Source organism: Harmonia axyridis, chromosome 3, assembly GCF_914767665.1.
Source record: "Harmonia axyridis chromosome 3, icHarAxyr1.1, whole genome shotgun sequence".
Lineage (NCBI taxonomy): Eukaryota > Metazoa > Arthropoda > Insecta > Coleoptera > Coccinellidae > Harmonia > Harmonia axyridis.
Genome location: NC_059503.1, coordinates 28,805,458 through 28,825,050, shown reverse-complemented (window position 1 = coordinate 28,825,050; position 19,593 = coordinate 28,805,458). Strand labels below are relative to the sequence as shown.

Below are 19,593 nucleotides of genomic sequence, written 5' to 3'. Positions count from 1 at the left end.
TGACATTATCACAAAAAATATTAGGCATATTTTGTATTATTTAATGGATTCAGTCCTTACTTGATGGAATTATTGGAATGGAATATTGTTTTAGTTACCAAAAACAAGAAACAAGGAGAATTTTTCCTGATAATGAAAGTAAACTTTTTCTGGAAATGCATTTTTATTTAAAAAATTTATTTAAGAAAATTCATATTTTCAAAGGAGTTTTCACACATAATTGATCATCTTTCCATGTACACCATGATCCATTATATTTGGCAGGATTGGATTCAATGTCTACTGCTTTATTGGTCTGAGGAACCATTACTTCCCAGTATTGTTGAAGTTTAAACTTCAAATTATTAATTATATCTTTCTTTGACTCATCCTTTATCAAATTTTCTGTCTCACATGGATCTTCAAGAAGATCAAAAAGGCAAAATCCTGAACAGATATCTGGTTTGTTTCTCTTCCCTTTGTCTTTGCATTTCAAATTTTGTCTTATAGTAGAAGCAGATTTTCTGAGTTCTATAATAGTACATGGAGTGAGATCACTGTGATCAGGGTTAGATCTATGGATGGCTTTATTCACACTACTACCCAAGACAGCAGATATGTTATAGGCCAATTTTTTTGGAACTTTTGGTTCTTCTCCATATTTATCATAAAATCCTGATAAAGTAGTCCCTGCAGAAACATTATTTTAATTATCAGGTTGAGACTAATTTTGCAGATAATGTTGATTTTTCATTTGTAGATCTTACCATTCATTAACTTAAATTGGCCGTGGTAACCTATGATTGCTGAGTAAGGTATTGCCTCATCTATGTTGATCAAAAAGTCTTTCTTTTGACTTGGTTTGTTTCTACAGATATTGTCCCATTGATTAACACCATCCAAGTTCTTCAACAATGAGAGATTCCCTCCTGAAAAAAAGGAAAGTAAATACAAATATAATGTGTATACAAAGTGAATTATCTTCAAGCATAATAACAAAGAGATTTTGATTTCACCTGCTAAGCTGTAAAGAGTGGGAAGCCAATCTGTGATATGTAGGGGATATTTATAGACATAATTCTTCTTCTCAAGCAGAGGACTATACATTACTGCTGCATTCCTTACACCTCCTTCATGAAGAGAAAATTTCTCCTTGAACACATCAAGATATCTTAGTAATTAAAATTTTTAAATTTTCGTGTTGTAGGTGCATTAGTCCTCATTCAAACTATACAAAAATAAACCCAGTTTATATGGAGCATCTAACATCATTAACATCAAAACTTACTCCCCTAAGTGGAAAATTGGAACCTCCGTTGTGGTAAAACCCATTAATTTGGGCACCATTGTCTGACATGAAAATAAGGACACTATTATTTAGCATTTCCTTCTCCTGGAGTTTTTCTACTATCTTTCCAACTGAATTGTCTAACTGGGTGAGAGCATCTGCAAGACAGATTGACCAAATGATGTGCAAATATTCATATTATCTGAGAAGTGAATCTTGAGGATTGTGGCTCAGGTTAGAAAATTCTTTATGACGAATTAAATAAACATTTAGATGAAGGTTGTATACATAACCACAAAGTTGTTGAATTGACTTGCCTGCATATCTTCTTCTTTCTAGGTTTTCAATGTATCCAAATGTTTCATTCATCAATTTCTCATCCTTAACTTCCACTATATCGTCGTCTCCAGTATGCACCGCCAAATGGTTGACCATCAGGAACAAGGGGACTTTTACATTTTGTTCCTGGATTACTTCAAGTGCCTTTTTGGTGAAGAGATCAGTAGCATAGGTGCCTTTATCTGACCAGGCATCAGTGAAGTTATGCCACAGATCAAAACCTCGCAAAGCCTGAAAGTACTTATTACTGAGGGAAATTTCCAAGAAAAAATATGTCCTTTCGCTTTTCTATATGTATGTTACCTTGGTGACGTTTCCGATTTGGCTGATACTGCTGACTTCATAGCTAAAATAGCCAACATATCCATTCCAGTATCCATAATGCGAATCGAACCCTCTTCTAGTAGGCGTTTCTTTTCTCCGCGCGGATCCTAGGTGCCATTTTCCCACCAAATGGGTGTCATAACCTAGGTTCTTGAGCAGAGAGGGTAAGGTTTCAACCTCAACTGGAAGATGACGATCTTCTCCTGGTGCTATCGGAGTTCCTTGTAGACCTGAAAAAAAAAACAACGTTATTGAATCATATAATATACTGACCTAAGGTAATGAATAGACAAAAATGACAAAAACCAAGATTGCCAAATACCTATGCAACATGTATGAGTACGATTTAATTGCTTTCAAGTTGACAGATCTTGTCAACCACTAGGAAAATATTATATCAAGGATAATGATCTCAAAGCTACAAGTGTTTCAAAATGGGGCTTGAAGATATTTTATAAATTTTACTCATATCTCAAAATGATACCAGAATAAACTGTTTGATGGTTGGGAATTTGAGAATTTAGTAAAAATATAGCTTGAGGAACAGTTAAACAGCAATTGAATATTATCACAGTTTTATCAGTATACGCCTTATACACTTAGTCTCGGTATAAAAAACAGATTTAAAATAAATTTCGAATGAAAGCAAAAGAGCTTCAATTTATGGTGTAGTGGTAATTTTCATTTTTATGGGCCCGCTTTTCAATAAACCCAGATAAGTATATTCTACTTTATTATATTTATTTGTTAATGTTAGTACAGATGAAACAGGACATCCCTGCTTCCTGGGACTCAAACTCAGATATCTATGCTAAATTCAGCTGTTCATCAGCTCGGTCATGGATGTGGGGTTTCAATTTATGGGGCAATAAAAAATCGATCAAGCCATGATAACAAATGTTTTAAGGGCCAGTGTGAAGCAATTTGAAAAATACCTATTGAATATTTTATTTATTTGAACTTAATAGAAATTCATAATATTCGGAAATAAATTTCCACCCATTTTTAATACAGAAAAAAAAAACTTTAGTTTCACAAGACTTTTGCCCTTCAACTCAATAATCACTTGAAAATTTGGACAAATTGAAGTTTATCATTACTTTTTCGTAAGTAGCTTCAAATACTCGCCGATATCGAAGCCAAGGTTGATGTCCATTTGTGTTATTATCACATACCAATAGATAACTAATGGTATTGTATATTCTATTATTTGTTAGTTGTCACAGATAAAAATAAAATAATACTAACAATATTATACAAATGATTTTTTTTTAATATGTTCGTATCCGAATTCACTGGACAACCTTAATCGAATCTACATTCATGTTGTGATATAATGGTACAACTCTATTGAAATATTAAGAAAATCTTGTAAAAAAGAATGCCGTTTATAGGCAGAAACATAATTAGTCGACGCAGAAATAACAACATGCGCCAAAAGGAGGTCGAAAAAATTTCAAAATAGTGGGGAATGATATCAACGAAAACTATTATCATCTCAACATATCTCAGGAATAGTACCCAAAAATCTCAAGAAAAATATCAAGCAACTAGGACTTAGTGAGTATATATGTAATATAATGCAAAAAGCTGTTCTTTTAGGTACTGCAAGGACGGTGAAAAATTTCCTAGGAAGCGACGGACATGTCCAAGGAACGCGTGTAAGAGGACCAGAAGTTCGACGAGAACCAGGGGGATCACAAGGACAGGAGACGACCGAGCTCTCTTCCTTTTTGATATTTTAAATATCTGGGATTGAGTGAATGTTTTTCTTAGCGCGGAGTGAGAAAGCCGACGACGAGGAGATTTTTCTATCCTACGCGTATCCTAGGCTAAAGTCGGTGATTTTATTTTTGAACATAGAATAAAATTGAAGTTGAATCCAAGATACAGATGAGCAACGCGTGATTAACTCCCTGATATATTCAAAGATCATTTTGAAAGTGCCTTGGAACTGAATAGAATAGAAATGTCTAATTGTCAAATCAAGTCCTCATAACTAATATAATATAATAATGACATGTTATGTCATTATTTCAAACTCTAATTCTCTGATTTGCCGAGTATCCAAATACTAGAGAGAAAAAGGGCGCTGCGAGTCTCAAGTTGATAACCTGCTATAGATATGAGTTCTCCTAGTGAGGTTGGCGTCAATTCTCATTGCCGAAGCTTGCAGCCTGAGCTTCTCATTTGACATTTTTTTTAACCCTTCGTTGATGCAACAATTGTGAGCCCTGGTTAAATGTAATTGTACTATTTCACAGGCATTCAGGAGAATACAAATAAGTTTTCAATAAGGCCCTATGTCCCGATAAGCTGCTGGAGGGGGGTGACATTCGTGTCACCCAACAGGCTGTTAGATAGACTAATTTGAAACAGTCTTGACCAATCAAAATCCTGTTCCAGTTGAGTGAAGCATCGGATGTGCCCTTAGCACCTGTTCTATGACGTTAGCTCACACTATTCGTGAGCAATGTATTTATTCGTCTTGTAACTGCTATATATCTCTGTATAATATATCCAAAGTCACTTGAACTAGTCCATAAAAACGCTTGGCCAAAGATGTCCCTTTGAAGTGAATACCTCCATCCGCTAAATACCTGGGTTCATTTGAAAGATTATTAGGCAATAAATTCACAGGCCCCGAAGAAATTTCTGGAAACTTGGACAACCCTTGTATCATCGAAATATTATGGCTTCCTCCAAGTGACTTCGGATATACTATACCAAATTCGTAAATGATGGTTATCTTAATATAATCAAGAATCTTTAACTAAATCACCTCACCTAATTTGCTAGGGTTTTGACCCGTGAGTAGTGCTGCTCTAGATGGTGTACAAATAGGTTCGGTATAGTGTCTGTCAAAAATAAGACCGTTGTAGCCCAAAGCGTCTATATTTGGCGTCGTGAACTGGTCGGAACCCCTGTAGCTGGCGTCGTTGGAACCCTAAAGCATTAAAGAAAAAGCTAAATAAGGGTCAGCTTTACACTAAGATGATCAACGTGAAATCATCGTAGTAATTCTATAATGTATAAAGTACCGGAAATTGGATAATGAACCCAAAATTAGTAGATATTATTTAAACAAATTTATTTAATCGTATTCTTATAAGGACCCTTTAGCAATAATATACTTTTTGCACGATAGAACGACTTTTGTTAGTTACCAGGTTTGTTTCTAAATCGGTAGATTATTTTACTGGTTGCTAAGATAAACAGAAAAGTGAATCACTTACCGTTCAGCGAACGGTAAGTGAGAATGGCTAAAATATTCAATGGAATAATTCACGATTAATTTGAATTTAATTCGTCGAACGAAATAAGCAAGCAATACTTTTTCATTGATTTGGCTGCCTTTTACCTGAATCCATTTCTTGAATGTCTTGTATGAACCCTCGTAACGAAGTTTCGATTTCTCGGGAATAACTGCAGAACAGCCGATTTTTCTGTCTTTCTGAATTTCTTTTTCTTCAGAAAACTTGATACGCTCAATTTTTAATTATAAGTAAATTATTTTCACTTTTACTATCTGAAATCAATAAGCTCTCAGACAATTATTGTCACTTTGACAATCTACAATCAATTGGTAAGCTCTCAAACAATGATTTGAGTTGTCGCTGCGCTCCAAAATCCAGACTATTGTCTACGATCGGTAAAATGTCCTTACCGTTCGATACTTAATATATCTACTATTTCAAATAAATGATCCCATGATCAAAACATTTTTGTATTACATTTTCAAGAAATGTGGGCCAAGGCTAGATCATGGGAGTCTTTATTAACAAATTACCTACATTTTCCATCGTTATCACACGAAATCACTTTTGTAATTTGAAATTAAAGAAAAATTATTTGTCCGATTCATTTTAAAAATTGCGAAACAGATATGCTGACGAATTGGAGCGCTGGAAACAAATTAATGACAAATCCACCCTTACTACGTGTAAATATAGATGGCAGTTGACCCTACAAAGTATTTTCACAATCCTTTTTAGAAAAGCTTTTAAATGATGTCAGTAATAAGGATTAAAATTTTTTAGCTTCTTTGAGATTTCACATAATTTAAATAATTATAGGTAGGGTTATCGATCTCAGTAAATTGATCAAGATTAAATTTTCTAATTGAAATGTTCCCTCAGTTGGGCTCAGATAAATGAATAACTGTTTATTTTCCTTTTCAAATAACAACAAACCCAATTTACCTAATATAATTTCAAACCAACAAACAAACTTAATAAAAAAAAAAGAAAATTAAATCACCTATCGTAAAATTCTTGAGAATAATATGTACTTTTCACTTTCGTCGAACTATTCCTGATGAGTTTCAGTATATTTTGATGCGTACCAGTCATTCTATCGACTCCACTAACATGAATCGCCTGAGTTGTACTAAACCAACTGAGATATGTAAATTATCTTTTACTTTAAATGAATTTTAATACCCTTGAAAATATTGATTGAGATCCATAAAAAAGGTTGGCTAGATGTCCCTTTGAGGTGGATACCGCGATCCGCTAAATACTGGGATTCATTTGAAAGTATTGTAAGGCAATAAATTCACTGACCCCAAAGGAATTTCTGGAAACTTGGACAACCCTTGTATAATCGAAATATTCTGCCTTCCTCCAAGTGACTTTGGATATACTATACCTATATGTACCTACACACCAAATAATGTATTAAAAAAAACTCACCATATCGTCGGCCAATATCATAATAATATTAGGGGGAGCATTTTTCACCATTTGAACCTCTTGAGCGAACACGAGAGCAGTTAAAAAAATATATAAAGGCGCCTTCATTTCACCGCGAATAAAAATTGAAGGATACTAACGGTGCTCTCATATAAGTTACCGTTTTCGTGCACTAGCTTACGAACAAGTAATCGAGTTGTACGGTAAAGTGATTATTTTCAAATTAATTCACTGATAAAAATTTTTAGTAGTAGTTTGCTACCGCGCTTTCAACAAGTTTTTGTTTATCTGATGAAACATGGTAATAACCGGAAGTCGAGATGAGTTTGAAATATCTCGTCTTGTCAATGATCAAGGATTCCAAGAATACAATTACAAATATGCAATTAATATGAATTTTGAACTTCATGAGAAAAACTTGCAAGACATATTTGGGAAATTGATTAATATTTATTCGTCGATGAAGAGTTAAACTTAACGCTCAATAATCAGGTATCTTCACATCAAAATTTCTCAAATCTATATTACGCGTTTCAGATTTTGAATTGAAGACTCAAATTCATCGATGCTAATTGATTTAATTATGTGCAAATGTATTCATTTTGTCGAGTTGGTTGAACTCCGAAGAAATGGATCATGGGTATTCCAGTGGCGTGTCAACGTTTCTGCGATATCTGGAAAAAGAGTTTGGAAAACAAGAGAGCAAGAAGAAATATGTCTATCAATTAGATGTTTCACAAAATATCTTTGATGTCGAGCGTCATCTATAAACCCAAAAATTGACCAACTGTACTAAAATAAATCTCGGGCTTGGCTCACAGTTGACTCCGCCAGTACCATACCATATACCTCTTCTTTTCTCGTTAGCACCAAATTTCGAAAAAATTCGTCGAAATTGTGTTTGGGTCGAAATATTATAATATAAGGTTAAGTGACGCTACGTTTATTGTTATTTGAAAATTGAATAAAAATGAGTTTCGTTTATTGATAAAAGACTGTTTGTTTATGGAAAAAAATAATTTGTAAGCAAAGCAAAGGCTTCAAAGGAATAATGTATTATGTATAAAGTCACTCAAATATCTTATTGAGCTCTTTATTGAATTTGGCCTAGCTTTCGGTCATTTACATGGCCATCTTCAGGGCAAATTAATAACAATGAAAAGTTATGCAGAACCATAACAATGAGAGTCACCTTTGAAGAAAACTTACTGGTCATCTCAAAAGTACTTTTAAGATAATTGAATTGTGGATTATACCATTTTTTTAGATTTTAATTGTATGACCAGGAAGGGTGTTTGTACCGACATTTACAGTGATAACGGTACCAATTTTGTCAGCGCCGAACGTGAATTGAAGGTTATTTTGTCAAAGCTCAAGCATGATAAGCCTTTCAATGAATTCATTAGTATGAAGAAAATAAATTGGCATTTTTCTCCACCATATGCTCCTAATTTCGGAGGTTTGTGGGAGACAAGCGTGAAATCAACCAAATTTCATTGAAAGAGAATCATTGGAAATTCACATCTCACTTTTGAGGGTCTATACACTGTAGTAACTCAAATTGAAGCAGTCCTTAATTCCCGACCATTATCCCCTATGTCTAACGATCCCAACGATCTCTCACACCGGCACACTTCCTTATTGGCGAATCATTGACCACTTTACCTTAAGAAGACGTGAGACCTATTCCAAGCAACCGCCTATCCCACTTCAAGGGTATTCAGCGACAAACCCAACATTTTTGGCAAAGATGGTCGCATGAATACTTGAATCATCTTCAAGGGAGGATGAAGTGGCGTCAACCTCACTTGAAACTGGAACTTTGGTGCTACTCAAGGACGACAATACAGCTCCTTTGTGTTGGAAAATGGGCCGTATTATCGAGGTATTTCCAGGCAAAGACGGAATAGTGCGGGTAGTTAATGTGAAAACCGCTAATGGTGTTTTAAAACGACCAGTGACCAAGGTCTGTGTTCTTCCGATAAACTCTTAGATTAAGAAAGACAATAGACATTTGTATCATATTATTTTTGAAAGCCGATCCTTTCAAGGGGGGCGGTATGTATTGATTCCTATCGATTGCGAATGACTTCATTTATGCCATGCGCATAATCAGCATTACTTGAGCTCGACGCACCACCCCAAAAACACTCTCAGTCAGTTCCAATCGTAAAACAAGCATAATACAGAGCTTAACAGCATCACTAATAATTATTCATTTTTTAAATCTTAAATTATCCATTTATATGTAATATACAATCATATTACTTAAACAGTGTGTTATTAACCAACCTAGATCATTACCCCACGAAAGTTAATTATACAAACAAACCCACCAGTAAATCGAGTGAAAAAGCTCACGAGATCGAGCGGTATCCACTTTACAAGTAGTATGTGAATTTTGAGTCTTAAATTTTGGAAATATATCTCATTCTTAATTATACATATATATTGAAGGAATGTATGATGAATATATCCTGTCGCACTAGTTTCATTTAAAAATACATAGGTAAATTTCTTTTAATACACGTTGGTCCCTTTTTATGTGTACGCCGGTGTAATACACATATACATATAAGGTATCATACATTATAAATATACATAGTTATCTATAAATGCAAATTCATTACAGAGGTTTTAACTGAAAAAAAACCGAGATATGTTTTGAAATGGTTTTGAAGTATTAAAATAGTACCTATATATACAGGATGTCCCGGGAAGAATGCGACAAAAGGATACCATGAATCAGATATGTTATTTCAGCCATGAATGAAGGTCATCATGGAGAACATGTATCAAGAGGATTCAATCGCCTGAGTGCCTTCGTTTGAGATATACAGGGTGATGTTCATCTTATGAGTGAAATTTCATACTTCAATAACTCAGAACTCTTTATAGTGTCAAAACCGCAGGTTCGCAAATATTGGAGCGTGGCATTTTCTACTTTTTTCGAGAAATCCGAATTTCTACAAGAATGATTTTTCCATCAAATTAACTAGTGTTGGGTGTGGACGCATTCGAATTTGAAATAATGGTCCATCTGCGACTGCTTTACTCAACCATCTTGAAGAAAAAAAAACGAAATGTTCGAGCGTTTCATAATGTCGAAACTCAGCAGAATAATTTGAAACCTGAATTCAATTTTTATACGTACTCCATTCATTAGAATGGACTAGATTAGTGATGTTGATAATACTATATTTGACACGATATAATTAAAATATAGAGCAAAACTAGTAAATCAGTGAAAAAATTTTGAAAATCCATCAATAAATGACTGAGAAATAGATTATTTAAATTTACGTATTTTAGCGCGGAACGTCTTTGGTCTTTGACGTCACGGCACTTGCCTGTGATCGCTACACCATAAATTACGTTTAAATACTTAGCCGCGCCAAGGCTTTCGCGCCGTTTGTAGTTGTACAGTGTTTTGTTTTTATTTCACCATAATGGAAGAAGGCTTCGTGAAAGGACAAAGTGACAATTTGCCTAAAATAGATATATTCGCAGTGATGGAGTTTTTTTCTTCAAATCCATCTTATGTCAGTGCTGAAATAAAAGGAGTTAAACTTTTCAAGTAAGTATCTACTTTTGAGTTTGCTTCATCATGGTTCAACTTATAACGATGATTTATTTAAAAAACGTTTCATAAACATTTTGTAGTTGAGTACTGGTTGTTGAAGTCTATCAATAGCAAAACATATTTATGTGAGGAGTGAAAAGTAAAAAGAGAAGAAAGTAATTTATATGTATGTATATAGTAAGTTATTTCAGCCATCCTGTAACGAACAAAATACGACACGAACGGCACAAGTGATTGTACACCAATGAATTCGTAAGCACCCTGCGAATACCAGTCGTCTAGTGTGTGACGTCACGCCACTTACACGTACTATGAAATTATTCTTCCAAGCGCGACTTCAAAGTCCCATAACTTTTTCATTTCTAGAGATATTTCAATGATTCTTCAAAATTTTTGTTTCATTTTACTTAAATTTTGAGAATTAATCCTTAACAAAAAAATGAAAACTAGTCCATTCAGTAAAGCACTTTCATTGTTTATTAATCACATTTCACGATTCCTACATTCTACTTAAATTTGAATCCTAAAAAAAAATTATACTTAATACATTTTTGAATTTTTCCTTTCCTAATATACTTCTTACCAAAAATTTGTGGAGTGTTCTACACTATAAACATGCAGTTCTATTTTGCGAATATTGAATCGAACAAATTGAAATCTTAATTTGGTATGTATTTGAATCAACAATATCTACTCAAAATATTTTGTCTGGGTATTTCTGGTAAGTAATTTCAAGAGATTGGACAAACACATTAACATTCAAACTGCAAATTACAAGGAAAAACCAACATTTATAAAGATATCCAAAAATATAGCCAGGGCCAACATACCCGACATTTTGTCGAGGTGCTAAATGGCAAGGGCGCAAAGTCAGTTAACAAAACAAGACATAATTTTTGACACAAAAATGTTTTATTAGTGAAACTTTTCTTTGTAGTGCAATAATTAAAAATTACCAAGCGCCAATTTCATTGAAGAAATCAAATAGGCGCTCTCAACTATAGTTATGAAAATACAGGTACTAAAATGCACCTTCAAGAACTGACGAAATCGACAAAACGTCCTTCGATAATTTTGACAAGGTGATTTCGAGTTCAAAAATACGATTTGATATGGAACTGAAAACATGCCTGAGAGGAATTACAGAGGCTCCTTCAAAGAAAATTCAAGAACCCGCAATTCGAAAGCGCTAAAATATACAGGGCGCACCACCATTGATAAGCGCTGATTCTTTTTTCGACACAGTAACATTAGGCTTCATTAGAGCTACATTCTAGAATTGTTCAGAAATACACAAAAAAATTAAATGACCATTTTTTTTCTTATACGAAACACTGTGTTTTTATTTAAATTTCCGATTGTACCTATGGAATAAATAAACCCAATTTTGTTCGAAGTCTTCGTTCGTTCGAATTCTTGTTCGAAGACCTTTCAATTTTTCATAAATTGAAAGGTCTTTGGAAAAACCTAATAACTTTGAACTAAGGTATTTGAAAGTGAATACTATGAAGAACGGAGGTAAGTACGTACTGATGGCTTTTCGATAATCATTGAAAACTACTGGGTGTTCAAAACGAGACGATTCATTAATGACTTATTGAATCGTTGATATTGGGCTTATTCCAAATGGCATTCCATATATTAATTTTTTATTAAGTAGCAAATTTTATTACATATCTTCGAAAAATTCTCTACCATGTGCCATATAAAATTTGACCAATATTAACGAACAAGTCATCAATGAATTGTCTCATTTTGAACGCCTACTGTAATTCCCAATTGATCGAAAAATCAGTAGATACTTACCTCCCAGTATTCACTTTAAAATTTTATTCAAATAAATTCATTTATTTCCAAGTTATTAGGTTTTTCTAAAGACTCTTCAATTTATGAAACTTCGAAATATCTCAAAAACGGTAAGTTTTAAGCAGTATTTCCATACAATTTGAGAATGTAGCTTTAATGGAGCCTAATGTAACTGTGTCAAAAAAAAAATTTTAATTTCAGCGCATAACCGTAATAGAGCTTGGCGTCAATGTGGAACACCCTGTAGATGTAACTCATTAAATCGAAAAATATTTAGTGATGTTCTACAGAACCTTCAGCTGTCAATTTTTTTTTCTGGTGAATATCAAAACATATTAATTTAATAGCAGTCAATAAAGGAACCATTAGACAATTAGGACGGCGAAATTTTATTTTGCCGGGGCGCCAAAATGTCTGTCGGCGGCCATAATTATAACAAAGAAAAACCATCACAAGTTCTTTCAATTGGACGAAATTAGTGATAAATGAGTAAGCTATAATTTATTGCTTACAGTACCACATTTGTATTGAGCAAACTAACGTGGCTTTGAATAACATTGATTTACTTTTATTTTCCATTATAACTTTTGCAATTTGTCTGCCTAAAAATAATAGTGTGTTCACTGACTTTATTTTGTTAATGATAATTCAGGAGACGCGATCTCATCGGGAAATCCGGTACTTGGTTTTTCCATGGAAACGATAGCCAAATTTAAGCGCCTTAGGAAACGATGCGAAATCAACTGATGTGTCGGCAATCTTCCTGATTCAAGAAGAAAGTTTCTCATTGAAAAAGTCGACAGTGATTGCAAAGGGTGATTATTCAGACATCTTCGAGACATTTAATGTGTTTCACTTGTCCAATATTTGGTATTTCCAGATAAATAATGATGATCCGGTAGGTCTGTTAATATTTTTCACAATTAGGTCTAACGATTATTGTAGTTCTAATAACCAATCTCATCTGTCAGTCTTGTTGCTGTTGCTCACCGGAGCTGCCCAAGACTGAACTGATCGATCAATAATAAGACAGGTTGCAGGTTGACTTCCCATATATTCTGGTCGCAATTCAGCTCTAAAACCCTAAAAAATTAATGCCTCGACTAAAGTATTCGACTCATCGTGATAACATGGATGATACAAGAGATTCTTTCAGTGATATATCCGTGGTGGACGTGTATGACATTGCCTCAGATATAGGAAAAGAGTGCGAGAAAATTATCGATCTTTACGGAACAACTGCCGTCACTGGACTAATGCCCAGAGTAATAACAGCTCTGGAACTTTTAGAACAGCTAGCAACCAGAAACGAAACAGAAAACGCCCAGCTTTTAGAGCTGCAAAACAAAGTTTCTCTGCTGGAAAATGACAAGATTGAAAAGGCTGAATACAGGGCCAAATTCGAACGGGTGAGTAGATTTTATTCATTCGGGAATGTGTAATTCTAATTTCTGTAATTATAATGAATTCGTAATTCATATGTCAGCTCTTAATCATTTTTAGGAACACCATTACTTCCTATTAGCGGATTTTTTATTTGCATTTCCTAGCAATATCTTATATCCACTTAAGGCAATTTACAGTAGTTATGCGAACGTAGAACCATTAGATTATGAATTTTTACCAGTCTCAATTAGTGTTGTGTTTACAGTTAATTTTTGCCGGTATGGCAATCAAATATTTGTAGGTTTTTGTAAATGTAAATATGTACCTAACCAGCAATGAACTACTCCGTGACTTCAGTTATTAAAATATACGAGAGGGATTGGAAAAATATGATAGATAGATAGATATGTAATTGCAGCATTTATGTATATGCTATTAATATTTAGGGTTCAGACTGTTTCCCACCAAATGAATGTATTAATTTACAGTACATTTTTTGCTTATATGAATAACCAAAAATATTCTATTCTATTTATTTTTCTTTATTTGTTTGATGATCTAAAATTAAGTGTGCCACTACCTTATGGAGTATTATCAGACCTCTATGGACCGATCAGTTGCTGGGGTACATGTATCAACACATAAAGAATAACTCATGGTCCATTGAACAGGTTACACTGACTTGAGGTAGCCCATTCTAGTCATGTGAAGCATTAAATGTCCCCGTAGCAGCTGTTCTGTGACGTCTTCTGATACTACTACTACTCTATTGATGAAAAACAGAAATAGAAAAATATTAACTCTATTCTCATACTATAGTTAAAAAAATAATCCTTTGAATTCACCTCAAATGTCATGAGATCTCATAAATTCACATTTTCTTGTAGGATCTTGAAGCCATAGAAGAACAATGGCGCAAGGATAGTAATGAACTCTATAATGTCATAGCTAAGCTTCAAGAGGAAAACAGACGTCTTCTTAAAGTACAGACCAGCAGCAGTCCAAATGATAAGGAAAACGAGGTTGAAACTTCAGAGAATCCTGGCAATGGCGAAATACTGCAACAAATGAAAGACACCATAGAAAAGCAAAGGGACGAAATTCGCTCTAAAGATAGGCAGATCCAGGAAAAAATTAATGAAATTGACAATGTAAGTAGCATAATTTTTTAGTGAGAAATTTGTTGTGTTATATGGAAACAAACCTGTTATTAATGTAAATTAATTAAAATTGCTTCCTCATTGAAGTTTGAATTGAGAATCAATATTCAATTCCTGAAGACATGAACATTTCTGCCAAGTATTATTCCAAGAGCTCCAGCTTTTCTTTTTTTGAAGTATTCAATATTCTTTTCAGATGAAATCCAACTATGAACGGCTTCAAGCTTCAACAAGGGACGCAAAAAGAAAACACAAGAATCTTCAGACCCAGGTTAGGAACCTTTGTGAGGAGAGGGCAGATTTTCTGGTTCAGATACAAGATCAACAACGTGGTATCAATGGATTGAAACAGCGGTTAGGTTTGGCAGAAAAGGAGAACGAGGATTTGAGCAAAGTTAGAAAATTTTCATTGCACTCCATTGCGTCCTTTGAGATTAATGAAATACCTATCCATAAAGTGCATATAATCAGATATTGCAGAAATGTGTACTTACATTCTCCTTTTAAAGATAACATAATTTCCTTTTATCTCTATTTTCACAATATGGTATGGTTTTTTTTTTTTCATAATAAAAGTTTTACAATGGCCATTTCAGACATTAACTTGGGGTATGGTTCATATATCTACTTGGTTACTATGGTTAGTTAGTTGAGAGTCTGTATATAAAAAATTCCTCAAAAAACGGTGGCTATTTCCTCAAACTTTGGTGAGTTATCTGTCACCAGTAAAACCGTACTTTTATTCTGGTGAAGTTCAATTACCACTACCAAATGTCATTTTAATTTCCAGACTATTGTTTAAGAACATTTTCCATAGCATCTGACATTCAAGACTATAATGATACAACTACCCTTCACAGCAATTAAGAACTTTTAGTTGTTCACAAGTTACTAGAGATTAACAATTAATAGCCTCCAAACTTCTGCCAAGGCGAATTTTCGTCGACAAGTGGCAAGTGGTCCATATATACGAAGCTAGTTACCTGAAATATTGAAAACCGCTCTGAAATTATCAGAGGACCATAACCTTGATAATCTCCTTTGTTTTCCCAGAAGTTTATTATCTTTAAAAGTAAATCCCATAACCCTGTCTTTCCATATTGTGTGATGAAACATCCCTTGTTAGAAATTATTTTAATAATAAACCAAAATTGCAGATGGACCTCCCTCTACCTTCAAACGTTGCAGTGTTCGATCTGGATGATCCCAATAGGCCTAGGTTCACTACCGAAGAACTCAAAGACATTCTTAATGAAAGAAATGATTTGAAAGCTCGTGTCAGTGACCTAGAGGATGAATTGGAGACTTATAGACCCAAACCAAAGCCAGAGTCGTGAGTTAATTATTACTCTTTTTCAATTGTTAGGTTTTTATTTTTTTTTTTTTGTATTTTTATTTCAGAGGTATGAAGAAAATTGTAAATAGTATTGAAAACGCCTGTGATAGTTTACTCAATACATTTCAAATGTCTAAACCTAGTGTTCCAACATACTCGTCTAGTCCGTAAGTTGTTTGGTTTGACAATTCAGTGAGCTAACTTCCATATTTCATTGCTCAACTAACTGAAGAATGACTTTGCTTATTTCAAATAGTATCATCACTACGTTGGCAAGCTTTCTTTCTGTTCAATAGAATACGATGGATAGACCCTTGTCAAAATTGTATATATTTTTTGTTGATATAAGTATTTATTTTGAAAAAGTTATGACATTACATTATTTATATATATAATATATATATATATAGGAAAAAAAATCAAAAACTGATCTTGATTTCAGTCTTACAGTTTATTTCTTCTATGGTATATCTAACAAGCAAAAAATTATTTTTCAAAATCAATTTAAAGAAGTCTCTTATTCTAATCCATTAAACTGCTTCAATATGCATTTATAGACAATGTGAGAATGTATGTTATAGCTTTCATCAATGGTAGATTTTTCTGATTAATATTTAAATTTTTTACAGACCTGTTGAAGATGATGCACCTGTGCAAGGCCCTATACCACTTGAACCTGACGATGCACCATGGAAGAAGTCTGAATCAGGGATAAGGAAGTTGTAAGTAGAGTTCATACAAATGATTCCGATTTTAATTAAGCCTTATTTAATTTATTTTTGAATATATAGGTTCTGTAATTTTAAAACGAGGGAAAATAGAAAAAAATGTTTTTTTGGAAGAGGCCTTGACAAGATAAATCGACTTAAGCAAAATTATCTCAATAAATCGACAGGTATTTGATGAAAAACTTTTACTTTGGGATGGTAGATGTATTTTGATTTGAAAAATTTTGTAAAATCCGTTCAATCAGAATGTAAAGTAACATTAGTAGGAGAGGTGTTGTTTTTAGTGATCAGGTTGATTTGAGAGAAAACTATTGAATTTAACAAAATGTTGATTTAATTTTCATTACAATTTATGTGTTGAAGTTGACGGTGGTTTATCATGGATATAATTGATTTTTAATTTGCATGCCGTATCAACAGTCATTGAATTTGAACAAAATAAAACTTGGCTCGGAGGATTCAAGTGCTCTACTATGTACAAATTTATTAACTTTTAAAAAGGTTAGAGGCTTATTTCATTAGGAAATTATTGCAATCCTTGAGGGTTGAATTTACTGTGAATTATGAAATTAGTATGAACATTTTTCATATGTACAAAATTACCACCTGAAACTTCCATTGTAAATGTTTAGTTGGGTCATCCTGTAAATTTCTTCATACATATTGACGATATTATATTTATCCATATATTTAACAAAAACATCCATCTAACTCTAATAGGAAATTCAACATTCTAACTCAATATTCTGATAAATTTTTCATTTACAGTTTTCGGAAATTATTTGCCGAGGGGGGCAGCGGCAGTGGAAGTTTTCCAAGGCGTAGCATGTCACCTCTCTCAAAGGTGTCTCTCTCAACTACTAATGACCCAGTGCCCCTCTAATTTACCGAATGCAGCACACAGTTCAATGTTCTACATAGATCTGACAGGCGATGTTTGGTTTACCTAAATTTAAAATTTAGGTGGATTTTCATATTATTTCTGTGATTTTTTTTTTTGTATTATTCTTTCAGAGTCATTATCTGATGCTTTAATATAACTAATAATTTATTTATTTTAATATTAATGATAAGTCAAAATTTATTTTAATTTTATATTTTACAAACCTTATTGAGAAAATATTATATTGGAATAGAAATGAGAGTTTTATATCAAAGTGTGAACTCAAGTGAATATTAAAGGGAGCAGTAGGGATGCAGGGTGAGCGAATAAATATGAAATGACGAAGATTTAAAGAATTAAGTGTTAGACCTTGGTTATAACAAATACTGCTTGAACAAACTAAGTTAAAGCATGATCTTCCAATGATTCGAAAATTGTCACATAATCACTATGTAAGAAGTAGTTTCAAAGTCTATGATGCAGATCTTAATTTTGAATTGGCTTAAAAAAATTTTGAATATTTTACAATATGACCAAAAAGTATTTTATTTAAAAAAAGACAAGATCATGTCTTATAGACTTGAAAGGCTTGAACTGCCACATTAGCTTAGTTCTTCTTATGAATACAATTTAAGAAGCTTTATTTTATATTCTCTAGATGATTAATGTACCATACAATATTAAACATTACAACTAAAGCTGAAATAAACAGCCTTGACTTGTAATGTGATATCATTTGGATAGAATAGATATATCAAAAAAGCTAAAATGGTTTTGAATTCTTATGCACATTATTATAGTTCAATTTATGTATTTGTGCCAAAATTATAAAAATATTTGTAGTTTTATTGTTTTTTATTTATTATCTAAAAAGGAAAATCATATACTTTATTTTAAATATACATAATACTCACCTATAAAAACAATTAAGAAACAAACTTCATTCTTAAGTGCACAGCATAATAAGCAATTGACAAAGAAAACAATGCTGCAAGAAATTCACAACTTATACAAGGCCCTTTATAAGCACCTGGGTGAGAAATTGACAATGTAGTAAAATATTCCACTTCATGTATATTGTCACCATTCCTCAAAGCTTTCTTTAAAGCAGCATAGCCATTCTCGTCAAATATTTTCACTATTATTTCTCCGACTTGTGCAGTCTTTAAATCCTCTGTCCAGCTAATTTGATATTTATTTGGTGCGACGTTTGCCACGGGAACGATAATTTCCTTAAATAATGCATATAAATTCCCAGGAGATGAAGAAGCTGGATTACACTTCACTTCAAACTCGCTTATATATGCAATTTGGGAAAGAACGGTAGCATCTTCCGTTGTGTAGGACTTCGTGGATACTTCCACATCTCCACAGGTTGAACCTGCTGTGAATTGCAATGATAACAAGGAAAATATCAGTATCGATAACATTTCACTATGGTGAAATGTTATTATTGTATGCAATAATAACATTTTAATGGTATGCGTGAGTATATACAATTCTGATCTTCAAGTTTAGCGGTGAATTATTGATTTTTGAAATTTAATTCATATCTTATATTTTCTATGATTATGCATATTTGAACTACAGCTTCACAGATAAAGTTATTCATTTACACAGTAGTTCTAAAGGGGATGTGGTGTGAACTTCACAGAATATCCCTTAGGGAATTCTCTGTGGTGAACTGTGCGAAGAAGTTCGCTGCCAGTGTTGCCGAAGATACCCGAATGACAGCCTTGGACCAGTGGCGTTCATAAGGGTTTTATTTGTGTTATTCTGTGGGTTTCAAAAAAGACTAACTAAAGTGATCGGAATTTATTCTTAGAATATTTAGGCTTAGTGAATTTCAAATGGTTGAAACATGAATGGAAAATCATATTGTACGAAAAAACACTTAAGATATAAAAGAAGTTTAGTACCCCTTTTTAATTTTGAATTAATTCACGTGTTATATAGAACTTGACGTTCTGAAAGGAGGCAATTTTTAAATATGTCAAATCAAATCGGATTTGAAGTATTTAAGAAATCTAACGTAATCATACAATCTATCTAGTAAAAATCAACGTCTCATTTCATTTCTGCATTAT

General features: G+C 33.2%; 3 protein-coding genes across 7 annotated transcripts; 1 reads left to right on the top strand and 2 right to left on the bottom strand.

Moving 5' to 3' along the window:
- Nucleotides 1-144: 144 nt before the first annotated feature.
- On the bottom strand, nt 145-7,036 carry LOC123676574 (arylsulfatase B-like). The gene is made up of 8 exons (XM_045612562.1): nt 6,625-7,036; nt 4,718-4,877; nt 1,910-2,160; nt 1,585-1,837; nt 1,268-1,425; nt 996-1,131; nt 747-908; nt 145-669 (listed from the first exon to the last, which is right to left on the bottom strand). The coding sequence occupies exons 1-8, from the start codon at nt 6,730-6,732 to the stop codon at nt 191-193; spliced, it is 1,707 nt and encodes a 568-aa protein (XP_045468518.1). The 5' UTR covers nt 6,733-7,036; the 3' UTR covers nt 145-190.
- Nucleotides 7,037-12,749: 5,713 nt separating this feature from the next.
- Nucleotides 12,750-18,351, top strand: LOC123676570 (RILP-like protein homolog). Of its 5 annotated transcripts, XM_045612537.1 has the most exons (9): nt 12,750-12,911; nt 12,985-13,422; nt 14,287-14,550; nt 14,756-14,953; nt 15,717-15,892; nt 15,961-16,062; nt 16,525-16,617; nt 16,687-16,790; nt 17,392-18,351. In XM_045612537.1, the coding sequence occupies exons 2-9, from the start codon at nt 13,108-13,110 to the stop codon at nt 17,571-17,573; spliced, it is 1,434 nt and encodes a 477-aa protein (XP_045468493.1). In that variant the 5' UTR covers nt 12,750-12,911; nt 12,985-13,107; the 3' UTR covers nt 17,574-18,351. The 5 variants fall into 5 exon arrangements, with proteins under 5 accessions (XP_045468493.1, XP_045468490.1, XP_045468494.1 ...); XM_045612534.1 differs by having other exon boundaries at nt 12,750-13,422; XM_045612538.1 differs by lacking the exon at nt 15,961-16,062 and having other exon boundaries at nt 12,753-13,422.
- A 29-nt stretch (nt 18,352-18,380) lies between these two features.
- LOC123676571 (translocon-associated protein subunit delta-like) lies at nt 18,381-19,054 on the bottom strand. Its single transcript, XM_045612541.1, has one exon. The coding sequence runs from the start codon at nt 18,976-18,978 to the stop codon at nt 18,433-18,435; it is 546 nt and encodes a 181-aa protein (XP_045468497.1). The 5' UTR covers nt 18,979-19,054; the 3' UTR covers nt 18,381-18,432.
- Between the last annotated feature and the right edge of the window lie 539 nt (nt 19,055-19,593).